This window comes from Lithobates pipiens, unplaced genomic scaffold (assembly GCF_037356315.1).
Source record: "Lithobates pipiens isolate NorthernLeopardFrog02 unplaced genomic scaffold, aLitPip1_a1.2 Scaffold_8, whole genome shotgun sequence".
Taxonomy (NCBI): domain Eukaryota; kingdom Metazoa; phylum Chordata; class Amphibia; order Anura; family Ranidae; genus Lithobates; species Lithobates pipiens.
The window spans coordinates 58,104,611-58,117,597 of NW_027507903.1; the positions used below are offsets into that span (position 1 = coordinate 58,104,611).

The 12,987-nt window shown below is 40.9% G+C and overlaps 1 protein-coding gene across 1 annotated transcript in view; it reads right to left on the reverse strand.

The window, feature by feature from the left end:
• The window catches only part of ADAMTSL3 (ADAMTS like 3), a 712,540-nt gene that overhangs the window by 45,935 nt on the left and 653,618 nt on the right, over positions 1 to 12,987 (reverse strand). The window contains exon 24 of the mRNA XM_077470182.1: positions 4,644 to 4,826. Coding sequence (XP_077326308.1) covers positions 4,644 to 4,826 — 183 coding nt within the window. The remainder of the gene's footprint in view (positions 1 to 4,643; positions 4,827 to 12,987) is intronic.

Genomic DNA, 12,987 nt, shown 5'->3' on the forward strand with positions numbered 1-12,987 from the left:
TTTTTAATTTCATTTTTATTTTTAATATTAATTGTGTACCTCTATTTTCCCAGGGTGGTATTCCCACTAATCACTTTTTTCCCTTGATTTCCCTTTGGGTTTAATAAAGTATTCTGTATATTTTCTTTAACATATTCTTTATTATTGATATTAATTTTTGTTGTGAGATAATTTTTCGATACATTTTTATTTTAATTTTAGTTTATTGTGAGGGCTTTTCAAGTTTTTCATTAGGTACGCTGCCATTTTAGAGGTCGCTTCTCCTTTTAGATGACGCCACAATATGTTGTAAATTTTAATATGTTTGTACATTCTTTTCCAATATATCTCCCTTTAGCCAGCATCACATCATGGGAATTCTTATACAGTTTAAACACCTTGACTGCCAGTTACAGATATAACATTAAGGTGGGAAGGTTTGCAGTTTGTTAAGATGGCTCCCAGTCAGATGTGATGTAATTTCCGATCTGTAGGTGATGCTGCTGTTTGCTATTAATTTTACCCTGATGGAATTCCCTATTTTAAGATGGCTACAAATGGTACACAAGGCTTTGCTCTTTTCTAAGATGGCGCTGGGATGGAAGTTATGTCATTCCCGGACTGGAAGGGACGTTCCAGCTCTCCTTTTGCCCTTTTTTAAGATGGCGTCAACTAGGATATGCCATCACCCCCTGGACCTGAAGTGGCATTCTGCATCTGATCTAACCCTGGAAATGGATTGCACATTATTTACTTGGACTATATATATCACTGCTTCTTTTTTCATGCAAAACTTTTATACTCCTGATGATGCGTGTGTGCATGAAACAGCTGTAAAGGTTGCTTTTATTCACTACCTGAGGTCCTGGCCGCCATTCTGTTCAAGACTGGTGGCGTATTATGTAAGTGTCTACTCACTATTTATATACAATGTTTGATGCCTGAGGTCCTGCCGCCATCTTCCTTTGTTGGATCGGCAGTTTTTTATGTAAGTGAATTTAGCAGCATTTGTTTTTTAAATGTTTTCATGTTTTTATATGCTGGTTCACCAATAAATACTGGGCCATGAGATTTTCTTGTTTTTGTTGTTGGTGACTTACTTTCTTGGATGGTATGTGCTGAACATATCATATTATGAGAAGGAGAGCCTTTTGGGTTGTCATTCATATATCCTAACACATTTAAAGAGACAGTCCCTAGGGTTGGAAATCATTGGAAGTTGTGGGAAAAGGATAACCGCTTACCTCGTATGATCTGAATCCTGTAGTATGCATGATTTGATGTTCTACAGTGCACGCGGAAAGTATTCACAGCGCTTTGCTTTTTCCACATTTTGTTACGTTACAGACTTATTCCAAAATTGATTAAATTACATTTTTTGTGCAAAATTCTACAAACAATACCCCATAATGACAACGTGAAGAAGTTTGTTTGAAATCTTTGCAAATTTATTAAAAATAAAAAAAAATCACATGTTGCTCAATATATTGGTGAAGCACCTTTAGCGCCAATTACAGCCTCAAGTCTTTTAGAGTATGATGCTACAGGCTTGGCACGCCTATTTTTTGGCATGTTTCTCCCATTCTTCTTCTCAAGCTCCATTAGGTTGGATGGGGAGCGTTGATGCACAGCCATTTTTAGATCTCTGCAGAGATGTTCAATCGGGTTCAAGTCTGTGCTCTGGCTGGGACACTCAAGGACATTCACAGGGTTGTTCTGTAGCCACTCCTTTGTTATCTTGGCTTTGTGCTTAATGTCGTTGTCCTGTTTGTTGTCCTGTTCACCTTCATCTCAGTCTGAGGTGCAGAGCGCTCCGCAGCAGGTTTTCAACAAGAATGTCCATGTACATTGCTGCATTCATCTTTCACGCAATCCTGACCAGTCTCCCAGTTCCTCCCAGTGAAAAACTTCCCCACAGCATGATGCTGCCACCACCATGCTTTACTGTAGGGATGGTATTGGCCAGGTGATGAGCGGTACCTGGTTTCCTCCAGACATGACACTTGCCATTCAGTCTAAAGAGTTCAATCTTTATTTCATCAGGCCAGAGAATTTTTTTTCTCATGGTCTGAGTCCATCAGGTGCCTTTCGGCAAACTCTGGGGGGGGCTGTTGTGTCCCTTTTACTGAGGAGTGGCTTCCGTATGGTGATTCTACCATACAGGGCTGATTGGTGCAGTGCTGCAGAGATGGTTGTTCTTCTGGAAGGTTATCCTCTCTTCACAGAAAAATGCTGAAGCTCTGTCAGAGTGACCATTGAGTTTTTGGGCACCTCCTTGAAGGCCCTTCTCCCCTGATCACTTAGTTTGGCCAGGCAGCCCGCTCTTGGAAGAGTCCTGGTGATCCAAACTTGTTCTTTGATGGACACTACTGTGCTCATTGGGACCTTCAAAGCTGCAGACATTTTTCTGTTTTCCGGTCCTCAAATCTGTACCTTGATATAATCCTGTCTCGGAGCTCTACAGACAATTTCCTGGATTTCATGGCTTGGTTTGTGCTCTGACATGCACTGTTAACTGTGGGACCTTATATAGACAGGTGTGTACCTTTCCAAATCATGTCCAATCAACTGAATTTATCACAGGTGGACTCCAATTAAGTTGTAGACACATCTCAAGGATGATCGGTGGAAACAGGATGCATCTGAGCTCAATTTTGAGTGTCATGGCAAAGGCTGTAAATACTTATGTACATGGGATTTTTTTTCATTTTTTAAAATAAATGTGCAAAGATTTCAAATAAACTTCTTTCGTGTTGTCATTATATAGTATTGCTTGTAGAATTTTAATGAAAATAATGAATTTAACCCATTTTGGAATAAGTAGAAACTAAAGACTAAACAATTTGGACTTTAAAGGCATATTAGTATAGAAATTCAATTGAAAAAGCTTATCACATATAAATACATATAAAATACATACAGCTCATAATGTGTACCCTGCACATACAATCTGACACCACTTGAATAAATACTCAACTACTTTTAGCTGATTTACCTGTGTGCCTTTAAAGTTCAAATTGTTTAGTCTTTAGTTTCTATATATTCATTATTGGGACGTTGGCACACTGCTATCTGTGTAATCACAGTGTCACCCTGTAGAAATACACTTCAATAAATATAAAATCCTTTTCAAACATTTTGGAATAAGGCTGTAACATAACAAAATGTGGAAAAAGTAAAGCTTTCTGGATGCACTGCTATTCTTAGGCAGCAATTATATCTGGTGAATGTGACTTGCTGCTTTTGGTGGAGGTGACACTGGGTGAATGAATCACTGTAGGTGGGGGACCACCTTCAACATACTACCTTCAATATATTTGCAGAAGACTCACTTTGAACTTTCTTCTTTTTAGAACCCTTTATGTGTTTACTTTTGTGTACTTTTTTAAGCACTGCAATTTTTATATTTTTTTCAGTTTAAGTGCTTTGTATATCTGTACTCATGGTAAGCGGCTGTTCATACGATACGGCGTTGACATCACTCTTACCCTAGAAGAAAATAATATAAGTATTCTTAAAAATGTTCCCTCCCCCTTCTCCTACCTATCATTATTAACCTGTAAAAAAAAGATCTGAATACTTACCTATTTTTACTCTGCTCTAGTCCAGCCACCTGATCCTGCAGCACAGTGTAAGGGAGCACGTTATAATGGCTCTGAATTCCAGGAGCTGTGACTTATATGTTCCAATAGCCCAGTCGTTGTTGGTGCTGCATCCTCTCCCCTGCAGCAGCTGCTCACTGACAGAAGGAGAGCTGGAGCTGCGGGATCACATGACCGGACTGGAGCAGACCAGATTAAAAATAGGTAAGTATACAGATAATTTTTCTTCCGGTTATGCAAGATAGGAAGGAGGAAATGGGTAAAAACATTTTTAAGAATAGACATAGTTAGGCTCCCCCTCTATTTTAAGGAATTGCTCATAGGTGACCACAGCAAATAATCCAGTTGCCTTTTCATTCTCTTTCCTACAGATAGGAAAGGTATGAACCTTTTCTGTGGTCATCGAGAACAGTTTTTGCTTCAGACAGCTTTGTAAATCAGTAGACTAGGATTCCAGACAAAACAAGTCACTTACTAGTAGGGCAGGTAGGAGTTTATTGTATCATAAATATTATTGGTTTTATTATTTGTGCCATTAGATACTTGCCATTGAGATGTATGACATAAAAGCAATTAAACCAAAGTGTTTTTGTTTAGCAGTGCTTACAATGGCAGCTATGATGTAACTTTGTGGTAACCACTGTAAAAATCATCTCTAGAAAAATGACTTCTCCAGCCTTAACATTTGCAAGAAAAGAAAAGGAAAAATATCAGAAAAAAAAGCAAAATCTTTACCAAAAAAATACGTATGACTTTAAAAGACATGGTTAGCATGCTGTTACCTTTACATGTAAATGGGAACACAGCTCCAATATAATGAGCTGGAACACACACACCAAAAAGACGTCATGTTCAGACCACATGCGCAACCGAAGGCTATAATTTAGAAAGTAATCCAAAGCGAGTTTTTTTTTTATTTCATTAAAATGAGGTATTTAGAAAATAAAGGCCCAACCTAGAGCTATTATATCCCAGGAATGCTGTAAAAACTGATAGGATTATAAAAGTTCACCGCAAGCTAGGTCATAACAAAAGAATGCAGCTACAAATGTTGATACTAACCAGATAAGTGTAGACCAGTCATTGCTACTGTTCTTCCAAGTACATTTGTTGCAGTGCAAATGTAAATCCCTTCATTTTCAGAGCTGATGTTTGTTAGCAGCAGGGAACCATTTGAAAGCACAAATGAATTGTTTGGCAAGGAGTGGTCTTTTCTCATCCAGGTTAATTTGGGATTAGGTAACCCTATTGAGAAACAAAAAAACAAAAAACAAACAGCCATGATATCATCTATACCACAATACAAAAAATTAAAACTCTGTTTGCAATGGTTGTTCAAATACATAAGGTAGTATGTCATGTTTTTCAGCCAATTCCTTGGTTGTACACAGGCTAGATTGACATTGTTCCATGTGCTTTAATATCGCACATGTAGGTGTAAATGTGCCCACATAGTTTTTGTTCCATTTATCCATATTTCCCAACTGTCCCTGCTTTCAAAGTTTCTGATTTGGAACAAAGTTCCTCTGTCCCTCTTTCTTCCACATTTGTCCCTAATTTTGGCCTAATCTATATAGTTGTATATAAAATATATTATTTATCTATCAAAAAGTATTTCCCAACGCTAAACCTTTACCCAATTTCTAAATTGCTGCATTTATAAATTATAAATGTATTGAGATGAAAAACCTTCTGACTTTACAAGCACTTTAATATCAGCTGGTTCAGTCTCAACCGATGGCCTATAAAAAGGTGTCTCATTACCAAGGTCTCACAAAATAAACATCTCATGATGGGTAAAAGCAAAAAGCTCTCTCATGACCTTCACCAGCTTATTGTTGAAAAACATAATGATGGCATTGGTTACAGAAGGGTTTCTGAATGTTCCAGTCAGTACTGTTGGAGCCATATTCCGGCAGTGGAAAGAACATAATTTCACCACAATCAGGTGCTTCTCACAAGATTTCTGACAGAGGAATGCAAAGAATTATCAGAAGAAATGTCCAAGATTCAAGGACCACTTGTGAAAAGTATCAGTAAGACCTGGAATTAGCAGGTACAATTGTTTCAAAGAAAACAATAAGCAATGCACTCAACCACCTTGGCCTGTATGCACGCTCACCATGCAAGACTTAATTGCTCAGGGAGTGTAATGCCGCGTACACACGATCGGACTATCGGGCGGACTTAATCCGGCGGACAAACCACCGGACTTTGCAGCTGAGGTCCGCCGGACTTTCCAAACAAGCAGACCTGCCCATGCACGACCGGACTTTTCCGGCGGGCTAGGTCTGGCGCACAACCCGCCGGACTATGGCGGGAGTCCCCTGGACTTTTGAAATGAATGGACTTGCCCACACACAGAGAAAAGTTCGTTCATTTTGAACGTGGCTCCAGGTAGCCGGGACTAGCGAAGGAAGTGAATGTTGCCTCCTCCATCGGCGAGATTAACACCTCTCTAGCCCTGTCGCCTGGTATGGATTTAAAGGGGAAGCCAAAAAAAGGCGTGGGGGTCCCCCCAAAGTCCATAGCAGACTCTTATCTGAGCACAAAACCTGGCCGGTCAGGAAAGGGGGTGGAGACGAGCGAGCCCCCCTCCTGAGCTGTACCAGGCCGCGTGCAGCCCCACCACCCCAAATCACCTTGTCCCCATGTTGATGAGGACAAGGGCCTCTTCCCGACAACCCTGGCCATTGATTGTTGGGGTCTGCGGGCGGGGGGCTTATCGGAATCCGGAAGCCGCCTTTAATAAGGGTGCCCCCCACCCTATGTGAATGAGTATGGGGTACATTGTACCCCTACCCATTCACCTGGTGAAAAAAAGTGTAAATAAAAAACAACACAAGTTTTTAAAATAATTTATGAGACAGCTCCGGTGGTCTTCTCTTCTTTCGTCTTGGGGGGTCTTCTCGCCGGACTCCTCCACTATCTTCTGATAGCTCTTTTACTAGCGGAGTCCCAGCATCCTCCAGGACTGTGACATCATAAGGGGGTGGGGTCACCATGTGACATCACCCGGTGACCCGGCCCCTTGTCCCTATATAAGTCGCCGCACAATGCGTCCTTGCCATTGCGGCCAGAGAAAGCGTTGTGTCAACATTACAAGGAAGAAGAGAAGAAGAGAAGAGAAGAAGACGGCGGCGGCGACAGAAGACCAGGCCAACGCTAGTAAAAGAGCTTTAAGAAGATAGCGGAGGCCCGGCAAGAAGAACCGAAGAGCGGGACAAGACCTCCGAAGAGCGGGACAAGACCCCGAAGTCGGAAGAAGACCCCTGGACAGTGGTGGCGATGATGAAGAAGAAAGCTGGGCTCCTCCGCTAGTAAAAGAGCTAGCAGAAGATAGCGGAGGAGTTCCGGCGAGAAGACCCCCCAAGACGGAAGAAGACCACCGGAGCTGTCTAATAAATTACTCATTTACATAGGGTGGGGGGCTGGTATCTGGGGACCCCCTTATTAAAGGGGGCTCCCGGGTTCCGATAAGCCCCCCGCCCGCAGACCCCAACAACCAACGGCCGGGGTTGTTGGGAAGAGGCCCTTGTCCTCATCAACATGGAGACAATGTGCTTTGGGGTGGCAGGGCTGCATGCTCAGATAAGGGTCTGCTATGGAGTTTGGGGGGACCCCTTTAAATCCATACCAGGTGACGGGGCTAGCGAGGTGTCAATCTCGCCAATTGAGGTGGGGACATTCACTTCCTTCGCTAGTCCGGCTACCTGGAGCCACGTTCAAAATGAACGGACTTTTCTCCGTGTGGGCAAGTCCATTCATTTCAAAAGTCTGAAGTCAAAATTTTGAGTCAAAACTTCTTTCTAAGTACGCCGAACTTTTGGAAAGAAAAAGTCCGCCAGAGCCCACACGTGGGCAGATTGTCCCGTGGGATAGTCCGATCATGCGTACGTGGCATTAGAGGACCCCCACACAATGAGATTGGAGGAGAAACTGTTAACCTTAAGCTGTGTAGGGGGTTTTCACTGTCAGGGAGATAAGGATGTGGAACTCTCTTCCACAATTGGTGTCAACGGGGAGAATTTATATTTTTAAAAGACTCTTGGATGTGCAACTTAGTGAACACAACATATAGAGATATGGGAAATGATTATTGACACTGACACATACGCACCTACACAGGTACAACTGGATGGACTAGTGTCTTTATTCAACCTTACCTATCTACTATGAAACTATGGTGGCAGGCGATGGTGGCGAGTGACACGGTGCATCTGGTGGTAGGAGACAGTGGCAAGTGACACGCTGCATCTGATAACAGGTTACAGTGACAAGCTCATGGCTCCGAATGATTCTGCATTATGGTGAGTTAAACTGTTTCATTATATATTACAATGTAATAATAGAAATAATGCGCTTCAATCATCCTGACACCATATCAACCATGGTGTTGATATGGTGTCCAAGGCCTAGTTTACTTAGGAGGAATAAGGGATACCAGTGGTTTCCCTTATGACCTGACATAGGAGTGTCTGGACTTGAAATGTTACAAATTATCTGAGGAAATGAAATTTGTCTATATTATGGCTGTGCTACTATTACTTTGGAAGTTATGAAACATGCTTACATTTCATACTTATTCCACTGTTTAAGCTTGTGCTCTAAGGTGACGACTGGTATCTGTTGGTTCTCTGAATTGAGAGGGTGACAGTTTTACGATAGGCCTGGACATCCTGCCATTGGCTGTTTTTACAGACCTAGCCTGGTTCTGCTTTCTCTATTCAGATAATAGCTCTTGAAGTATAAAGCCTATGAATTACTGAACATAAGGGAAGAGGGAGGGTGTTTAGATTTCTACTGCAATGTTAAACTGTTAGCCAAGCTGTCATGGCTGCCCTAAGTTTCCCAAACAACATGGCCACTAGCTACAGCTTTTCGTGTGTCCAGTGTGTGATATCGTTACACCCAGGTTGATCTTCACACTGATACGTCTAAATAGGGGGCTGGGTGGATACGCCCTAACACATTTTGTCATTGACTTCATCAGAGGACTTTGAGGGATGCAGTATTGATATAAGGTGTTTCAACACCATTTGTGAGAGTAAAACTTGTCATACAGAATTATGTCATGAGATGGTTTTTCTGATATATATATATATATATATATATATATATATCTATACCACCACTGCAGAGATTGCCACCCCCAGTGAAAACACTTACTGAAGAGGAGGTTTCTATCCCAAAGGAGTAGTCCGGCTGTGGATCTTCTGACGAGAGGGGTCTTCTTTTAAATGATCATTATTGCATTCTCAAGGTGCATTCCCTTCTGACTTCTGGTGAGTTTAATATCTTCAGATTGAGAAGCCCTATCAGGTGTGGTGATGTCATTGATCAACTTGATGTGAATTACCAGCAGTGTGTCATCTCTGCTTTGAAGTATGCAGTATTGACATAAGGTGTTTTAATATATGGACTGAGTCACCTACTGTTTCAGCGCAGCTAGTGTTTATTTTCCTTGAACATTAAACCCCTTATTTATATGCCTGATGCTTATATCTTTATGATACAACTCCCCTGCTTTTACCCCCCCGGCAGCTGTCCCCCATCCTCCTCCCCCACTTCACACCTGTATATCGACTCCCACTTTCACCAATGCATCTGACCCCACCTCTCCCACAGTTCTCCACTTTACTTGCCACTGCAGCAATGCCTGCCTCTGCCACCATACCAATACACACTTCTGTGCTTTCTACCCCTCCAGTGACTTGCCTTTCCATATTCAGCCCAATCAATAAAAAAAAAAAAAAAAAAATGAAAAGTGTAAACTCTCATATAGTTTTTTTTCTGAGAAATCACTATTTAAAAGTTTTTATATGAGTTTGTGGTTTCTGAGATATATGCATATTTTTTTAACACAGAAAACAAAAGGTCCCTTTTATGAATGCCGTAAATCTTATCCAAGAGCAACTTGGAGTAGAGACGCTGTTGATATTTATACCACATGTGTTGACTGAAAAGCATTTGGCTGTAAAAATGAAACACAAATCAAGCCTCAAATGTTGTAAATATATCCCAGCTTCTGCAACGTGGATCCAATGGATGGTGACTTTCAACAAGAAAGCTGGATAAATGTTATAACCAAACCTGAAAACAAAACAAAAAATATACCAAGGGGATCGAGAGATTTCTGGCGGGAAGGGAAAAGGGGATGCAGCTGTGTTGTGATATTTGTAGAATTTCCCCCTGATTTATCAACCTCTTAAGTGCTTCCTAGAATGATTACCTCCGAGAGAAGGCAAAAGGTCATCATTGTGAAGGAGTACGGTTGTAAAATAAAATAATATACACTTCCTATAGGCTGTAAAGTGCACAAATCTGGGGCTTGTGGTCAACAAACATGTATTATTTGTGTATATATATATATATATATATATATATATATATATATACATATACACAGTATCTCACAAAAGTGAGTACACCCCTCATATTTTTGTAAATATTTTATTATATATTTTCATGGGACAACACTGAAGAAATTACACTTTGCTTCAATGTAAAGTAGTGAGCTTATAGAACAGTGTAAATTTGCCGTGCCCTCAAAATAACTCAACACACAGCCAATAATCTAAACTGCCGGCAACAAAAGTGAGTATATCACTAATTAAAAATGTCCAAATTGGGTTAAATTAGTCATTTTCCCTCCCCGGTGTCATGTGACTCGTTAGTGTTACAAGGTCTCAGGTGTGAATGGGCAGCAGGTCATACTGGTCACTGGGCATAGCAGCACCATAAGATCACTGCCGTGTGGTATCCAGAGGGTTGGAGGAATGAAGAAAGCAAGGAACTGAGCAGCCACCAGGTCACAGAACTTTAATTCATGCTGATTTAAAAATAAATCACTAAATTAAGCTTTAATTTGCTCTACAATCACATACACTCTCCTTGATCCATTGACCTTACACTCATCTATCTACAGTAATTCTAGCCATCCACTGTCTAATGCAGGGGTGTCCAAACTTTTTTCAAAGAGGGCCAGAGTTCATTAAGTGAACATGCATGAGGTCTGACCATTTTGCCTGACATTCTTTGAACCATTAAAATAAAATGCAAATGAATAAATACACTGCCCAACAAGAGTTCTCTTGCCTTTGTGGCTGTGTGTGGTGAAGAGTCTAAGGATAAGCTTGGGGGCATTGTTTGGATATACCGTATTTATCATTTTATAAAACTCAACTTCATATTAAGAGGAAAGTTTCAGGAAAATACTTAAATTTTAAATAAAGAACTGTGAAGCAAAATAAGGATCAGTGCCCATCAATGCAGCCTAAACAGTGCCCATCTGCAGCCTCACCATTGCCATGAATGCAGCCTCACCATTGCCATGAATGCAGCCTCACCATTGCCATGAAGGCAGCCCCTGAATGCAGCCTCACCATTGCCATCAGTGCAGCCTGATCGATGCACATCTGCAGCCTCGGAGAGGACGGGTGGGTGGTGGGAGGAGCGCCAACAGATTACATACAGGAGAATCTCCTGTATACTTGGCGGCCTCTTTAATAGAAAGTCCCGCCTCCTATGATAGACAGAACAGTCGTCCAATGCCAGCCCAGGAGACGGGACTTACTATTACAGAGGCCGCAGAGTAAACAGGAGATTTTCCTGTATGTAATCTTAGAGCACTCATCCCGCCCCCTCCCTGTCCCCTCCAAGGCTGCCAGAGCAATAAATATCGTATATATCTTTTGTAACCCCCCCCCCAACAAATCCCTGAGCACCGCTACAAACGATATATATATCTAAATTACCAGTGGGGCCACATTAAACCAGAACGTGGACCGCAATTGGCCCACGGGCTGGACTTTGGACATGCCTGGTCTAACGTTTCTGTCTGTTTTTGTTTTTTTAATGTAAACCTTTTATTTTTATTTACCAGTTTTAGATATGGCTTTTTCTTCAAAATTATGCTTTCAAGGCCAGTATCCAGGAATAATCTGTTTTCTGCTAATATACATCTTTTTGATGTACCAATTAAAAAAAAAAAAACTTCACATTCTGATACACATAGCCTATTGTGCTGTATATCTGGGCCCTACACTTCTTTTTTAACTATGGTTTTGCTTCCACTATCCACCATCCTTCCACCATCTTGTGGTGGAAAACAAGTACTTTGGGGGACAGCTTTTGATTGAAGGTAAATATTGCAGAAAAATTTTGATTTCATTTTGATATTAGCTGTAAGCAAAAATCACATACGGGAAAGATAAAAACACTTAATTTCAAGAGAGCAAATTTTCTAAGGATGAGGGCTGCTCTCCAGGACCTAGACTGGGAGAGAATATTGGCATCAATGGGCACAGAAAAGAAATGGGAATTCTTCAAAAAGACTGTGATCTCACTGCAAAGTATATTCTCATGGGCAATAAGTTTAAAAGGCTAAAAATAAAACCGATGTGGCTCACGGCCAAAGTTAAAAAAGCTATAAACTATAAAAAAAGCTTTTAAAAAATATAAAAATGAAGGCATGCTAGTGTTATTTAAATGTTACAAAGAATATAACAGAATATGTAAAAAGGAAATCAAGGATGCAAAAATTCAAAATGAAACAGATTGAAAAAGATAGTAGGACAAACCCCAAAAAATTCTTCAAATATATTAATAGTAAAAAGGCCAATTGTGAGCATGTAGGCCCTTTACAAAATAATCTGGAGTGGGTGACTGGGGACAAAGAGAAGGCAAATGTATTAAATACTTTCTTCAGCTCTGTGTATACAAAGGAGCATGGGGGAGCTCATGTCCATAATGGGGGTGGTAGTGACACAGCCCCAAATCCACAATGGAAAAAAATATTTTAACAGACAGCATGGATTCATGAAAGACAGAAGTTGTCAGACAAACCTGATTTCTTTTTATGAGGTGGTAAGTAAATCCTTGGACAGAGGGGTGGCAGTGGACGTGGTATACTTGGATTTTGCAAAAATGTTCGATACAGTTCCGCATACATGGCTCATGTGTAAGGTAAAGTCTACAGGTTTGGAAATATCAGTTTGTAAATGGATAGAAAACTGGCTAAAAGACAGTACTGGGACCCTTACTTTTTAATATCTTTATAAATGATATTGGGTCTGGGATCAAAAGTAACATTTCCGTCTTTGCAGATGACACCAAGCTATGCAGTGGAATAACGTCCTTACAGGATGTCTCCAATTTACAAGCCAACCTCAATGCTCTGTCTAATTGGGCGACTGTGTGGCAGATGAGGTTTAATGTTGAGAAATGTAAGGTTATGCACTTGGGGGCTAAGAATATGCATGCATCATACATTTTAGGGGGAGCACAACTGGGGGAATCCATAGTGGAGAAGGATCTGGGGGTTTTGGTAGATCATAAGCTCAATAATAGCATGCAATGCCAAGCTGCGGTTTCCAAAGTGAGCAAAGTCCTTTCCTGTATTAAG